Genomic DNA, 17145 nt, shown 5'->3' on the forward strand with positions numbered 1-17145 from the left:
GCCTCTCTCTCTCTCTCTCTCTCTTTCTCTCTCTCGTAGCTTCGCGAATGCTCTCTGCTTCCCGCTTATAGCGTCCCTCATCCTCGTCCATTACCAGAGGTGCTGGCCGTCTGGTAAGCCCAACCCTCAAATCTGGTTCTTTCTGTATCCACATATTAAAGAAAGCGATCCGCCATGAACCCCGACAAATTCACGCACAAGACGAACGAGGCGCTGGTCGCGGCCCACGAGCTTGCCCTTGACTCTGGGCACGCCCAGATCACGCCGCTCCACCTTGCCTCCGCCCTCGCCGCCGATCCTAATGGCCTCCTCAGCCAGGCCCTCGTCAACGCCTCCGGTGGCGCCGGCGACGCCGCAGCCCAGTCCTTCGATCGGACCGTCGGCGTCGCCCTCAAGAAGCTCCCCTCCCAGTCCCCCCCTCCCGACGAGGTTCCCGCTGCCACCTCTCTCATCAAGGTCATCCGCCGTGCGCAGTCCTCCCAGAAGTCGCGCGGCGACTCCCACCTCGCCGTCGACCAACTCATCCTCGGTCTCCTGGAGGACCCTCAGATTGCCGAGTGCCTCAAGGAGGCCGGTGTCAGCGCCGCTCGCGTCCGCGCCGAGATCGAGAAGCTCCGGGGAAAGGAGGGCAAGAAGGTAGAAAGCGCGTCCGGGGACACCAACTTCCAGGCCCTCAAGACCTATGGCCGCGACCTGGTCGAGGTCGCTGGGAAGCTCGACCCCGTCATTGGCCGCGACGAGGAGATCCGCCGCGTCATACGCGTCCTCTCCAGGAGGACCAAGAACAACCCGGTCCTCATCGGCGAGCCCGGCGTCGGCAAGACGGCCGTCGTCGAGGGCCTCGCGCAGCGGATCGTGCGCGGCGACGTTCCCAGCAATTTGCTGGATGTCCGCCTCGTGGCGCTCGACATGGGTGCACTCATCGCCGGGGCCAAGTACCGTGGCGAGTTCGAGGAGCGCCTCAAGGCTGTGCTTAAGGAGGTGGAGGAGGCCGATGGCAAGGTCATCCTCTTCATCGATGAAATCCACCTCGTTCTTGGCGCAGGACGCACCGAGGGCTCCATGGACGCTGCCAACCTCCTCAAGCCGATGCTTGCGAGAGGGCAGTTGCGGTGCATTGGAGCAACGACGTTGGAGGAGTACAGGAAGTACGTCGAGAAAGATGCCGCCTTTGAGCGGCGGTTCCAGCAGGTATACGTGGCAGAGCCCAGCATTGCTGACACCATAAGCATCCTTCGGGGAGTCAAGGAGAAGTATGAAGGACATCACGGTGTTCGAATCCAGGACCGTGCTCTTGTGGTCGCTGCTCAGCTCTCAAGCCGCTATATTACCGGTACGTTTTCAAGCTTTTCCTCTTAGCTTTCAGGACAACTAATGGTGAGTGTAGCTACTGTACCGTCATGTTTCTGACTTGATTGTGCATATGAAGCAGCCATAAAGAACTAAATTTAGGTTTTTGTATATACAAATGATTTCACCAACGTGGCTGTAGTTTAGTGGTTAGAATTCTACTTTGTGACCGTAGAGACCTGGGTTTAAATCCCAGCAGCCACAAAATGTTAATAATTTTAGAGGGCGAGCCTTGGTACACCTGGGAGATCAGGGAGGGTTCAAGTCACGGAAATATTCTCTTTATAAAGCTATGTACATTGACCCTCTGCGATAGCCTTGTACACCGGATATGCCTTTTTTAGTTTGTTTATTTACAAATAGTTTCAATGTTCTAACAATGCTGTTGAACATCATAGTTGTAATGATCTAATTCATTAGAGCAAAGGCCAAATTAACTGCTAGTATGGTTACATTTCTGAACCTATTGGGTGTTTGGCCCAGCAAAAGAACTTATTTGGTTTTCTACATAAACCAGTTATTTCATAGTATAGATATTAAATGTCATAGGCGTAGCAGGAATTTTTCCCTGTATGGTCTGTTCTTGTTCTGATTTGTGTTCTGAGAATTGTGTTGTTCTCATTTTTCAACAGGCCGTCACCTTCCTGACAAGGCAATTGACTTGGTTGATGAGGCTTGTGCAAATGTAAGGGTACAGCTTGATAGTCAGCCAGAGGAGATTGATAACCTGGAGAGGAAAAGGATTCAGTTGGAAGTGGAATTGCATGCTCTTGAGAAGGAGAAGGACAAAGCTAGTAAAGCAAGGCTTATTGAGGTGGGTGTCTGTTGCCTAAGAGCTTTTTATCTTATATGTTATCCTATATGTTGTCTGTTCTGAGTTCTGATGACGTTGTGCAATGTGTTTCCTTCAGGTTAGGAAGGAATTGGATGATTTAAGGGATAAGCTGCAACCACTGATGATGAAGTACAGGAAGGAGAAGGAGGGAATTGATGAGATTCGCAGGTTGAAGCAGCGCCGTGAAGAGCTAATGTTTACTCTAAAGGAGGCTGAGCGGAGGATGGATCTGGCTCGTGTTGCTGATCTCAAGTATGGTGCCTTGCAAGAAATAGATGCTTCTATTGCAACGCTTGAGGGGGGTACCAATGAGAACTTGATGTTGACAGAGACTGTTGGGCCCGAGCACATTGCAGAGGTGTGGGTCCAACATCAACATAATCTTCAGGATTTAGTTGTTCACCAATCTTGTTACTAAAAGTTTGATGTCCTGGTTAGGTTGTGAGCCGGTGGACAGGAATTCCAGTGACAAGGCTCGGTCAGAATGAGAAAGACAGGTTAATTGGCCTTGCTGAGAGGTTACACAAGAGAGTTGTTGGCCAGAATCAAGCAGTTGATGCAGTAGCAGATGCAGTGCTTCGGTCTAGAGCCGGTCTAGGTCGGCCGCTGCAGCCAACTGGCTCATTCCTCTTTTTGGGTCCGACTGGTGTTGGTAAAACAGAACTTGCCAAAGCACTTGCAGAGCAACTATTTGATGATGAGAATCTTCTCATCCGCATTGACATGTCAGAGTACATGGAGCAGCATTCAGTGGCACGCCTAATTGGCGCTCCACCAGGGTGAGTAAAGCTTCTCAGGATTGTCTACTGGGTTCTAGGGTTGTACCTTACAAATGTCATTGCTTAGTATTTGATTTTTTAGGTATGTGGGGCACGAGGAAGGTGGACAACTCACTGAGGCAGTGAGGCGGAGGCCATACAGTGTCATCCTCTTTGATGAAGTAGAGAAGGCTCATGTTGCTGTCTTCAATACACTCCTTCAAGTTCTTGATGATGGCAGATTAACTGATGGCCAGGGGAGGACTGTCGACTTCACGAACACTGTCATTATCATGACTTCTAATCTTGGTGCTGAGCACCTCCTTGCTGGAATGGCAGGGGAATCTTCGATGAAGATTGCTCGTGAACAAGTTCTGCTAGAAGTACTTTATCCGGACTACCCTTTTCTGATCTCATGCCCTGATCAGTGATCATAATGTTAGACTTTGAATGGTTAACTAGTGTATATGTCAATTATGCAGGTGAGAAGGCATTTTAGGCCTGAGATGCTTAACCGACTAGATGAGATAGTAGTCTTCGATCCATTGTCACATGATCAGCTCAGAAAGGTGGCCAGGCTCCAAATGAAGGATGTTGCGCTCCGCCTTGCTCAGAGGGGCATTGCTTTGGCTGTGACAGATGCTGCTTTGGACATAGTCTTATCTGAATCCTATGATCCTGTAAGTATAGGTTCATCATCTCTTTTCTCTTTTGATTTTGCTGTTAATAGGACGTAAGAGTGATTGAATAACACATATTTGAGTTTCCAGGTGTATGGTGCAAGACCAATCAGGAGATGGTTGGAGAAGAAGGTTGTGACCCACCTATCCAGGATGCTCATACAGGGTGAGATCGATGAGAACACCACTGTATATATTGATGCAGCCCTTGGGAGGAACGAGCTATCATATAGGGTTGAGAGGAATGGGGGGCTTGTTGATGCGGCCACAGGGCCGAAGTCTGATATCCTTATTGAGATTGCCAATGGTGCAGCCAAAACCGATGCTGCTCAGGCTGTTAAAAAATTGAAGGTATTGCGTAATGAGACTGACAATGATGTGGATGAAGAGTTGGAATGAGTAGTTGTTGGATGCCAAGGAATGGTCTTTTCCGGAGGCCAAAATAAATGGAATATTGTTTTAGTTGCTTTTTTTCTTTTTTGCCAAGTTGGGGTTTATCCACTGTACACTGAAAATATAATAAGAATGCCATCTTATGTGTTGTACTGCCGCTGCTGTTCTGTTGTGAAAATGTTATTATAACTTTCATCGTGTAAAGTTCCTGAATAGTATATTCCGCCTCTGGATGATGTCCAATTGTGCTGCTAATTTGGTGAGTCTTTTTTATGTAAATATCATCTTCCATGATGATATAAGGATGAATCGGCATGATGGTTCATTTATTTGAATGTCTGACTATGATATCAAACACGTCATATTTATTCATGATAGCATCTTGGTGATGAAGACACCACTGGTCTCGTCATGTCCCAGACAAAGGCCCTCTCCTTAAGAGGCTGCAAGGAGGACACAGGCAATATTGGGGCAATCAAGGATACTGGAGGATAATGCAGTGGAAGACAGCAAGGAAGCAGAGGCTGATAAAGAGGTTGCAGGAGGTGCTGCTGAAGACAGCAAGGAAGCGGAGGCTGACAAAGAGGGTGCAGGAGGTGCTGCTGAAGACAGCAAGGAAGCGGATGCTGACAAAGAGGGTGCAGGAGGTGCTGCTGTCGACAGTGAGGTTGACTGGTTAGATGTGTTTCTGCTTGATATCACTATCTTCATCTGGTATGCTAGCATGTTTGCATATGTATTGCAGTAGTTGCTATTCCCAAAGATTTATGTTTACATTGGATCTAGATCATCATTTTGTATGCTGTGTTCGTGAGAAGAAGGATCAGGTATACAACAATGGAGACAACTTTTAGTAGCAAAAGTTTTTACATTATGCATGTTGAGGTTAATCATGTGTGTCATAACACTAACTACATTAAAAGAAATTGTGAAGACATTGTTGAAATAGATGAATAAGAAACTTGAAGCCATAATAAATTCTGATATCTAGATATTATTTGATGGGATGACAATATTAAAGAGGATGTTATTTGTGTTGTTAATGCACTAAAGTAGGACAGTCAAAATGGATAGAAGTATTTGGATTGTTATATGATTTTAATGTGCCATTGAGTTATTAAGTCCTTTAGTAGTAAACTTGGGAAATGATGAAAGAACTTGTCCAACATAAAAGTGTATATAGATGAGTGTGTTCATATGGAATTGTGGTTGTCATTTTACATTGATTATGACTACCCCTTGTTGTTTGTTCATTAGCACATGAAAACCATGCAACATTCCAAATACTTTTCCATTTTGACCATCCTACTTTATTTCATTAATGACACAAATAAGCTTTTGTAGATACTGATGACTCTTGCATCATATTCAAATAAGCTTATCGGATAAGCGCATGAACAACCACTTGTGTCAATAAGATTTTAAGATTTCTTTCTGTAATGTCTTGTGTGACTTATGTCCCACAGTGGTTTAAATAGGCACCTAGGCGCTTGCCTAGGTGCACGAACGAGGCGAGGCCCAAGTGCCTCAATGATGGATCAGGCAGTGCGCTTTAGTGAGGCGTCGCTTGGGCGAGCCACCAAGTAGTGCACTTTAGTGAGGCGTCGCTTGTGCGCGCTCCTAAACCCAAGCGTCGAGAGACCGATTCAAATGAAGCAATTAAACCAAAGTGGCTAGTTGGTTCAATTGAACCGAGTAGCTATTTTCTTCCCCGCAAAAGCCACCCCTCGTACTCCCGTGCAAGTCCGAGCCATCAACCATAGCATAGTGTTTGCCTTTGTCGCCGACACTTTTTTTTGTTGCCTCAAGGGCTGAGGCTTCCTCTATTGTCGACAGACGGGTTCGACGGCGTAGCATTCATTCGTAGCTTCCATTTGCCATCGTTGCTTTCATGTGCAGCTCCTTCCACCATTGAGGGAGAGGATTGCAGCTTCCTCTGCCATTAACGGACACCTGTGAAACTTCTCCCGCTCACGACATGCCATCCGTAGCTTCCGTTGCTACTGCTGCTATCGTCCGTAGCTTCCTTTGCCGCCACTGTCGCTATAGTTGTAATTTAATATCATATTTTTATTTATATAATCATATTTATCAATTATTTTATATTTAATATTTTAGAGCGTCTCGCTTCGCTCGAACAAGCACCTAGCACCTCGGGCATTTTAGGACCTTGGCATCTAGCGCTTTTTAAATCATGGGTCCCACATTCAATGTTCTTATTTAACCTTTTTACTCTATTATTTGGTTGTTTTGGCTCTTATATCATGTTGCTGCAGAATCTTGAAAAATTAATAGTGGGAGTCAGCACCTCTGTTATTCTCAACAGATAAAATTATTACTTCCTAAATGCCTGACATATTTACTTTCGTGACTGTTATCACTTGCTATTTTGCTATATTGTGTAGTTGATGGACGCTTTTCTTTGCTCCTTATTTTGGATTTTGAATAATGTGTGATAAATATGAAAAGATAATGTCAGAAAACCATGTTGCAAGACCTTGCTGAGCTGTTAAGAACCGTCATTCATGTTTCTTGATACTTTGAAGAATCTGATTCATTTGAAATAATGTTTCTGATGCTTCTCAAAAGCCTTTAATTACTACAATACTAATATGAAATGAAAGCTTGAGCATTCTTGGACTTCTTTACTGATGCATGATGGTCTTTGCAATTCCTATATCATTAAAATGAGTTATCCATCTCTTTTCACCGTCTTATGGTTGCTATCTGTCATCTGTTAGACAAGAATTGAATCTCTATTTTGTCTTGGTAGTATAGTACTAAATTAAGTGTGTAATGATGTGCAGGCTTAATGGGATTGTTGAATGTGGCAAGAGACACATCTCATCCATGAAAGAGCTATGCTTGTCGTGGAACAAGTCAAAGTAAGCCAGGGTAATCCACTTGTTACATGCCTTCTGGAAGGGCCAAGTGCAGGTAAGTCGACAACCTGTTTTCTAAATGATAAAAATCCTACTTCTTAGCAGTGTTGATTCATGATATTTCTTTGTTATCAGAGGCAAAACTGCAATGACGGCAACAATTGGTATTGAAACTGACTTTCCATTTGTCAAGTTCCTAACTTGTTCTTGCATTTGTGATGATCAGAATAACTTGGCGTCTTCATCCGTCTAATGTTCGACACCTTTCATGATATAGATCTCTGCAGAAACAATGCTTGGTCTAAGTGATGCAAGTAAACCTGCACAAATTGTCAAGATTCCTATTATTATGCTAGTAGAACTATCTCACTGAAAATGTTCAAGTCAATGAATTGATTATGAGATAACATTTAATCTATATATATATATCCTTCTCCATAAGTTATATCTTCCCCGGAAGAATTAATGTTGTTTTGGTTCTGGATTCTTTTGAATCTGACTTTCTAGCCTACTTATTTGCAGCTGCCACCTGATCTAGTTAGTTCAGTCGTAGTGGTCTCTTTTTAGTGCTGTAACCAAGTCTTGTCTGACACAGATTTTTGGGGATACTTACAAAGATCTCAACTAAGAATCATAATTCTTGATGATATGGACAGGTAAGTCATGTCCATTATAATTTTCTTTTGCCTAGATTCTTAGTACCATTTGAACATATTAAACAGCTGTTTCAAAACATACATTATTCTATCTAAAGATAGTGATTTCTATAATAGATGGCTCTTGACTATTGTGGCTTGTCCTACATTCTCTGGTCACAGTCAGTATGCTTGTCCTGCAGGGCTCCATGTTCTTGTAAACTATTGTGGCTTGACAATTCTGTCATGTTTAGAGTATGTATCTATTGGACCGCACGTTTCAAATTTGATTTTCACTGACATTGTTAGTCCTCCTGAAATGGCTTCCGACGAAGGTTCTATTCTCTTCCTCTGTATAAATTCCTCCCTAATTTCACCAAGTAGAAAAAAAGAAGGGAGGAAAAAGAAAAGAAGAAAGCAGTGTTAGAGAATACCAGTCAAGAATCACAGTTACACATTCAATGCTAAAATGAAAATGACCTGTATGTTTCTCCTGTTGTTTCTTTGACCCCAAAGATGCCCATTGCAATTTCGCTCTCTGTGACCTATTCGTTATGTAACCTCTTTTGTTTGTTGTACAATAGCATTTTAAAGAAATTGTATGCTGAATAATGTTAGCTGTGGTATGTTGATCATGTCGTCAGGTAAGAATATGCTGGTAATTGGAATGGCAAGCGAGGTGAGCTTGATGGAGTATCTTGGTATGTGTGATGCATTCTCTGTTACCTAGAATGTTCCGAAATTGAACAGGAAAGATGTTAATCTTTAATGATATATAGTTTACCTTGTATAGTTTATCTTAGAATAACAATTATGAAAAGTAGAATAGACAGATGCATCAATATATACTTAATTGAGAAATGAATAATAGGATTTCACATTTGACATGATTTCTCTTAGATTTTTACATGTTTGTTTTCCTAGTTTTCATAATCTATTTACTTCAGAAACTTACAACTAACAATATTATGCTTTTCAAAAGTTGTCATGGTTATCATTAAAAGTAGAAAATTATCTTCTGATGGAATCATTTACCAGTATAAATATAGGTTAAGAGAAGAATTTTCTTCTACACAGCCAAATTACTACTGAACTTTTACAACCAATCTGAAACTATGAACGATGATTTCCTTTTTGACCTTTAACTCACAAGACCTTTCTGCACAACCTGCAAGTGCTCAATGCATTTGTTGAACATGATCTTGACTTTGCAGTATAAGAGCTGAATGATGTAAGTTACCATCATCAGAGTGAAAAATGGTTGCATCCCATCCAATCTCTCTGTATTATGGTTATACCGTGTTTTATTGTAGATCAAGTCTTTATCTTAGCATTTGGTACATGTCATATATTTGTTTGTTCTGGAAAAGTGCTGAGGCTATTTGTTCTGAGAAAGGGCAAATTGATCTCAACCATTTCTATGATATACTGAAGGATATTTTACATGCTGTCATTAACTTATATCTCTGCGCCAGATCACAGATGCATGAGAATCTTTTGTTAGCAAAACACATTTCTTTCTTACATGTGACGTTTTGATGATTTTTCTTTTTTCTTTATCTTTTTCTTTTGTGACCAAAGGAACTTTGTCAGATTCAATCTGATGGCTTCAATTTAAGCTGGAGTTCTGGATCAAGTTTTATATTCAATTTTTTTTGCTTTTAATGAGTCAATCTGAACACAATTTTGCATATTCGGATTATTTTAGTTGACATGCAATAGTTTATCTAACCAGTTCTAAGAGTTGTTAGTGGCATTGTCTGCAGAGATGCAGGCCAAGCTGTTCTCTCATAAAGTATGCTTGCCTGACAATATATAGAGACTGACACTTATTTGGTCCCCAAAGGATGAGTTGATAGTTCTCTCCTCCGAGATGCAGGAATTGACACCATCAATTCAAGGGAGGAGGCACAAGCTCAGATGAGTTCACACCAGCAACACAAAAAAGGTGCCTTCCAATGATCTCTCTCTCTCTCTCTCTCTCTCTCCATTACTTAGCTCTTTAACAAAGGTCTATTTCTTCAGTTCATGATCCTTCTTTAGCAACCATATGATGTCTCCCTTGTTTTGAAAGATATTTTGACCAAGTTATTACTGCAACAATAGCTTCCACCTGCATTCTCGTTCTTACGATCTCGAGATAATAAGAAGGTGGCTATCGTGCCCATCAATTCTCTGTCTCTTTCGTTCTCTTGTTTATTGGATCAAATAAATCGAAGTTAAGCTAGTCATGATCAATATACATGAGATTGGACACCATGCAACCAATAGCTTAAGCTAATTAGGTTTAATGCCAAACTCAATATAAATCACCCATGACCCTTCCAATTCTGGCAATCCAGGATTGTTCCTTTGGTTGTCTCACTAAAGGAACTTCCACTCTCTGGAATTCTGAAGTAGCACTACGAAGCTTTGATCTCTTCTCTCAATCTCTCTCTCTCTCTCTCTTTCTCTCTCTCTCTCTCTCTCTCTCTGTATGTCTTTAAAAATGGTTGTAATGCTGAATTGCTATGTTTATCTTGGCCAAACTGTGTCCATCTTTGAGCAGATAAATCTGGCGATAATGTTCTATTTCCTGAAAGCACTGCAGGATGAGGGCCTGAAATCACATCGGACGCCCACTGGGTCATGATGATATGGACTCCTCCACAGCGAGCAGCCATGGGATGTGAGATCCACATAGCAGCGTAGATAAGGGAAGCCCGCAACACTAGGCTGTTGTTGTTCCAGTAAAGATCGAAAGGTCAGGCGACAGTGACGATCGACTTTTTCGAGCATGATGACAACGACGGCCTGCTCCTGCAATGTCCGTTCCCTACCGTAGAGTGGGAATATATGGGTTTGTAGTTGGCACTATTTCTCGCAGGAGTTAATTGAAAGCCATGCAAATTGCTGTTTTTCTTTCTTACATTAATCTTCTTCTGTTACATAAAATTGCACATAAGACATTTCTGTATGGATCCGAACATGAGATCTATCATTGAAGTAATGGGTAGGATTTACATTATCATCATCATCATCATCATCTCCATGGGTTTGGATCTAATTAGACCGAAAACCTCATTTAAAATCCAACCCCAATATTGGCTTGACTTGCTCCATCTCCAAGAAAAATACAACAAGAACAACAAAAATTTAGGATGCACATTGAATTGATTTGGTCACTATGAGAGAATCATGGATTAAAAATATTAAAATAAATCATAATCATCTACTCACTCTAACGATTCACATTCTATCCACCAAATTTGACATCGGCTTCTAATTAATTTCATATATTAGGTTCTAAAAAATCTCTCCCTTTGACAGATGAATAAATATTTCTTTTAATTCTTTAGGGAAGGATCTAATATAATATATATATATATATATATATATATATATATATATTTATTAGATTCTAACCATTTCTCTCACAAAAATAGGAATCGACGGCCATATCTGCAAAAACCCACCAATTGTTCACAGTAAACGCTCATTGAATTAAGGATCGAAAGTAGCTTTTAAATTTCTAGAGATTTCCAATAAAAGTATACTCGTATCTTTTACAGTGATGATGCTCCGGATGATAAGATGGAAGGATGCGAGCTTGCGTGTGTCAGCCGCCTGCGATCTCTGTGGCGGGGACGAGACGAAGACAAGGACGTGAGCGGACGATGCCAAGTCTTCTCCTCCCCCACCACGCACGTCTAAGATTCCCGAGACGGCCTATCCCGGTGGCGTGTGGACTGCACAGACGAACGAGTAAATGCCCATCCCCCCTCTTTCATTCTCTCTCTTTGCGTGTGTGAGAGGAGCGCCTATAAATAAGCACGAAACAAGCCTCTTTTCTCTCCAAGAACACACCATACCATTAACACACTACATCCTCTGCTTTCTTCGAGCCTTTTCGCCTTCCTTCCTCGTCTAACCATGTCGACCTGCGGCAACTGCGACTGCGTTGACAAGAGCCAGTGCGTGTAAGTCATCCTCCATCCCTCCACTTCTTCTTCTTCTTCTTCTTCTTCTTCTTCTTCTTCTTCTAACCTCGCCCCGTTTGTGTTTGATGAGTCGACTCTTCCCACATCGCTTGTCAAAACTCAGAGCTTTATTAGGGAACATCAGCAATACTATATGTATATGTAGAAGGTCAACGTTGGCTGAGGAACTTGGTTTTGCCTTTGCAGGAAGAAGGGAAACAGCTACGGTATCGATATTGTTGAGACCGAGAAGAGGTACTGATTAGCTGCTTCTCCCTCCTCCTCTTCGAGGATGATCAAACTAATTAGGATTACACCTTATCACCTTACCTAATGCTTTTTCCGTATTCGTTTCGTCTCTTCAGCTACGTCGACGAGGTGATCGTTGCCGCAGAAGCTGCCGAGCATGACGGCAAGTGCAAGTGCGGCGCCGCCTGCGCCTGCACCGACTGCAAGTGTGGCAACTGAGAAGCACTTGTGTCACTACCACTAAATAAAAGTTTGCAATGCATAAAAAGCAAAAGAACAAAAAAAAAAAGGAAGTAGAAGAAGGTGTGTGGCTATGTACTCTAATAATTCGGGCAGGCTGATAGGTTGTAAGATGGGATAACGCAGTATCATCTGTGTTATCTCTGTCCTGTGTTACAACTCTCCTATCTATCCTAGTCAATGAAATATTATTAGTATTAATCTGGTTGTGTCATTCATATATGCTGCTGCTGCTTTTTCACCAATCAACCCAAAGGATTGATTGCACTGTAAGGCCCAACTTCCTCACCGATATGCTCGCTCAGCTACGATGAATGAACAGCAACCAAACGAGTCTGCAAATTTAAACTTCAGAAATATCAGTGAAAGGTTCCTCTTTATTGAAGGAGGATGGGATAAGGCAGCATCATTTGTTGTTTTGATTACATCTGTGTTTAGACTTCCCCTCCCTATCCCTAATCGGATGATATACCACTGGCAAAAGAGTGCAATTTTATCACGTACTTACCTACTAGTATTTACCGGTCCGGCAAGAACCGAGAATCTAGTGATATTGGGAGTTTTATGATAGGGATTCTTATGATATTTTGATGTCCAAAGTTTGGACGAAGGACCGACTATATTCACCCTAATTTATATGGAATACAAATTATGCTGCTTCTTTCAGATGGGTATGACTGGCCGGGCGCACTATTGATCCACATTACAACTACAATCAAAAGCATTGGCATCACATCTTTCTCCTTTTAAAGTCTGCTCATGGATTAAAAGCTTTGTAGGAAGAACATATTCTTGTGCCCATTAGCAACACAAAGGGTCAGAATAATATTTCTTTATATACATATTTCTGAAAGATTGTTTTTCTTTATTCTTTTTGGTGACATTGCCAATGAATGAATTGATCGGTTCCAACTTATGCGTTGCCCAAAAGAATCTACACTGGTACTCTTTGGTACAAGTATGATGAAATGGAGAGCAATCTAACTAACAGAGGTGCCTCAGAGTTGAACTGTTCTTATGACTGTCTTGATCATGGGTACAGAGAGGAGGTCCAGGTTTTTGAAATGCCACCATTATAGATAGATAGATAGAGATGATTGCCAACAAAAGATACCTTGATATGACAGAGAAGAGGAAAGGATAGGAATGACCTTTGCAACTTGAAAGATCAAAGATCTATCCTGATCTTTCGATTGTGGCGGAGTTTTCATTTTGTGATACAAAATCTCACAGCAAGTTTAAGCAGATTTGATGATTGCATAAAAAGGTTGAAAATGTTAGAACATGAAAGACTTGGATCCTTCTCAGAGTAAGAGAACATCATTCGACATGGCCGACAACATAATGTTTGAGGTCGATTGTGAGGTTGGCAAAGTAACTTTGTTTAAGGAATCAATCAATATATGGGGTTTAAAAGAAATGCCAAATCCTAGTAATATGACTCTTATTTTTTTTTTACCTTTTGTCATTTAGCAGCAACATGTCACCGAAGAAGAAGAAACTTCACCAGATGCTGACTTCCTTCCTGTTATATGCATAATAATGAGCTAATAAATATCCAGATGCAGAGAGAGACTGTAATTTCACTCTCCATGTACTGCATCTCAAGTCAATTAAGCAGATACAGATGAGACCTGGTCAACTTCCTTCTTCTTCTTCTTCTTCTTCTTCCTTTTTCCTTCTCTGGCTTTAGTGAAGGTTACAATACAACCGGAAGGAATTCTCCACAACGTCCCAAAAGGCAAGTATCTTATCTCAGCAGAAACCACTATGTTTGGGTGGGACAGCATGGAAGATGAGGACCTCATCCATGGAAGGGAAGATTGGGATGTGTGTGCTATTGTCATGATTTGATCTGATGAAAGAACTTAACCATCAGTAAACCAAAATGCCTATATTGTAAACGTATGTTTTGTTTGGACAGGGATGAACTTTGCATGATTAGTACCAATAATCTTGGCTATTTAGCATGATTATTACTGCGGTTACTCCCAGTAAACACCATTTCTCTGCATTCCATCCTTCTCACTGAACCCCAACCCCAAGCTCAAGTCTTATAATGAGAGTCCTTTTTAATTCACACTCGAGCCAATCAACAAGTGGGGAACACTGTTTTTGTTCTCATTATATATATATATATATATATATATATCATGATGCAATTCTAGGCGCCTCTGCTCTCACCTCACCGTCTCTCTGACTCTCGCAAACACCGTATAGCATTCATTATTTAGAGTTTGGACATGGCTCACACAAGTCGTGAATCGAAGGAACCAATCATTTGCGTCTTGTTTGTGTTGCTCATCGGCAAGTGGAAGTCCAAAGCAGCTAGCTTTTGCTTTCTTGGATCTTGCATGGGATGATCTCCACGTGGTTTCTCGAGAAACAGTAATCTACTAAGAAAAAATCTGACACAAATCAATCACAGTATGCGCCAGGGAAGAGAATTTTCGCAGTCGTCGACTCAGAAGCATCAGATAACCAAGAAATGGATAGAAAAAGATGATCTTGATGAAGGAGAGACCACTCAGAGACAAGTAAGACTGAAGGGGAACATAACGGAGATGGTTCGTCCATGCTTCGTTGATTTGGTTTGCTTGGTGGTAGAGCGCCCGAGGTGTACAATTGAGCCATCTCAGGTGGAAGATGCGGACGGCATCCTCGGCGATGTCACCGGGAAGAGCGGCAGCAGCCTTGGCGGCTCCGCGGCCCCTGTCGTGGTCCTCGGCGAAGGGTGGAGGTAGAACCCCTTCTCGGCGATCGCCCGGTCCTCCGCCGACGACGCTGCGGCTGCGGCCGCCGAATGGTTGAAAGGATCAGGGATCAGCGGCGTGACCGGGCTAAGGGTCAACGACGGCAGGTCCAGCGTGCTCGGGGAGAGGATCTCCGGCTGCCTCCGGGGGGGGAAGGCGGCCCTGCCCAACGGCGAGTTCGGGTCAGAACATATCATCTTGAGGTTCTTGAGGCTGCCGCGGCGCTCGTAGAGCTTGAAAGCCGGCTTCTTGGGGCCGGTGGCCTTAGCGGCGGGCGGGATCCCGCTCCTTGTGGGCGACGCCACGGTGCCGCCCACGTGCTTGGCGGTGGTCTCGACGGAGCCCGTCAGCATCTGGACTACCTGTTTGAAGGAACCGGCGTCGGCCTGGACGAAGGTGGTGGGGGAAGGATTGGCGTCGATGGATCTGGGTATGGACTTGGGAGTGAGAGGTGCGGATGAAGGGGCTGCTGCAGTGGCCACTCCATTGCTGCTGCTGCTGCTGGAGGTGGAGTTGGGGGAGGAAGGATCAGGAGATTTCAGCTCCATTTGATGGATGTGCCTATGGAAGAAGAAAAATCTAATCTTTTGCTGACGGGTGCAGTGTGGTGTGGCAATCTGGATGAGAGTGAGAAGAGGAGGGATTAAAAGTAGAGATTGTGTTGGTGTTTGTTGGCGTTGGATTTGGATTTGGGTGACGAGAGGGAATGACCGAAGGAGCCGAGACTGTGTAGACTTGGAGTTGGGTAGGCTGTGTTGAAATGGAACTCTCTCTCTCTCTCTCTCTCTCTCTCTCTCTCTCTCTCGCTCTGTGTGCAAATGTATCACGGGCAAATTGCCATGGCACAGAAATATGGTGCTCCGTATGTTGACCAATTCAGGAAAAGCTCGAGCTGCTTTGACTTCAAGAGCTGAGCTGAGCTGATCACTGAAGCTGCTTCGAAGGCACACAGTGGCTTCTGCCATGGTTGGGGGCCACTGCTACTCCTTTCCCTCTCCCCTGTTTCTTTTGTCTTATGAATTGGTCCAAACAACGATCATGTGGATCTCGAACTGGAAGAAGATTAGCTTGCTTGTCAACGGCAGGGTAACTACAGCACTCTCCTTGGATGGATCTTTGAATTACTGCCGAGAGGCGAGCGAAAGGGAGCATCAATGTCTCACTAGTTCAAGTCAGAGCAGATGCAGATGGACCACCACCATGCGAGACCTGTCAGTGGCAATATAAAGGCATCCATCAATGGACATTTGTGTGAAGTGGCAGATGACATGATCAAAGACTTGCAGGATTTGACTGGCAAGTAGCTGCTGTTATTATGCATGTCAAGGGAAGTTTTACCCTCCTCATCCAATTCACAAGCAAGGAAATGTCACAGGGAAGAGAGGATGAGGCAGCCAGGGAAGGAGAAAAGACTCCCAAATCAAGTTGGAGTTTGGCTTGATCATGAATGCCATGACAGAATCTTGGAGCCTCAGTAGTTGGATCAATGGAAGTCCCTCTCCTTCCCTTGCAGAGAATAGCACAACAAGTGAGTGCAGTCGTCTACATTCCACAAGTAGATGGTGATCTAAATGACTATTGTGAACGATCATATCTTAAATTACAAAGAACAGGCTGCTTATTAGGTCTCTCTCCCTCCCTTTTTCTCTGTCTAAAAACATAAAACAGAGATGGAAAAAGATGAAGCAAAGAAAAATTATGGAAATTATTTTCTAAATGGATTTTCCTTGAAAGATCAACACTTGACCAACAAGTACAAATAATGGATGGACTTGTAGGTGTTGTAATCAACTTAGCTTTAATTATGAAGTAGACAGCCATGTTCATGGTTGAGGGATGTGGTCCTCATTGAGATGTGGAAAGATGAATTTAGCAGACATTTGACTCATATTTCATGCAGTAAAATGATGATGATGATCTCTCTCTCTATCTCTCTCACCATTTCTGTCCCTTTAACCACTACAAGAATCAACTAAATTAGATCCAGCTGCAGGAAGAAGAACAATGAGAGAGAGAGAGAGAGAGAGAGAGAGAGAGAGAGGTGTGTTTGGTTGGAAAACAAGTTCTTTTATGTTGGGCTCCTCAGATCAATTGCCATCTCAAGTGTGGGACAAATTGGGTCAATGATGTAGTGAGTCACTTGTCCATGCAGATTCAGCATTCAAGGTTGATGGATCATGTTGTCGATGAAGCTGAAGGAAGGGGACCTGATGTTATGGCCAGCTCATGTTGACCAACTTCTCCCCCCTTCCATGGGTTTAGGTAGTCCTTTTTTTCACTCGTATATGGTAATCATTCATCATAATTCTAACCCGATGAAATAAATGATTCATTAATTTAATGAGCAGGAACCAGTGGTCCAACAGGATTAAATACAAGCTACTCAAGTACTCTGCAACAATTAAATTATC

At 42.9% G+C, this 17145-nt stretch overlaps 2 protein-coding genes and 1 non-coding gene across 3 annotated transcripts; 2 read left to right on the forward strand and 1 right to left on the reverse strand.

The window, feature by feature from the left end:
• The first annotated feature begins 51 nt into the window (after window positions 1–51).
• Window positions 52–4170, forward strand: LOC135625109 (chaperone protein ClpB1-like). Its single transcript, XM_065129454.1, has 7 exons — window positions 52–1333; window positions 1983–2164; window positions 2262–2543; window positions 2624–2964; window positions 3047–3326; window positions 3426–3623; window positions 3714–4170. Exons 1-7 carry the CDS (start codon window positions 175–177, stop codon window positions 4020–4022), a joined length of 2751 nt encoding a protein of 916 aa, XP_064985526.1. The 5' UTR covers window positions 52–174; the 3' UTR covers window positions 4023–4170.
• On the forward strand, window positions 1483–1554 carry TRNAH-GUG (transfer RNA histidin (anticodon GUG)). The gene has a single exon. It is a non-coding gene; the product is annotated as a tRNA-His (tRNA).
• A 10284-nt stretch (window positions 4171–14454) lies between the features above and the next one.
• On the reverse strand, window positions 14455–15832 carry LOC103978448 (VQ motif-containing protein 4-like). Its single transcript, XM_065129471.1, has one exon. It carries the CDS (start codon window positions 15697–15699, stop codon window positions 14617–14619), a length of 1083 nt encoding a protein of 360 aa, XP_064985543.1. The 5' UTR covers window positions 15700–15832; the 3' UTR covers window positions 14455–14616.
• Window positions 15833–17145: the final 1313 nt, after the last annotated feature.

Source organism: Musa acuminata, chromosome BXJ1-3 (genome assembly GCF_036884655.1).
Source record: "Musa acuminata AAA Group cultivar baxijiao chromosome BXJ1-3, Cavendish_Baxijiao_AAA, whole genome shotgun sequence".
NCBI classification, from domain to species: Eukaryota; Viridiplantae; Streptophyta; class Magnoliopsida; order Zingiberales; family Musaceae; genus Musa; species Musa acuminata.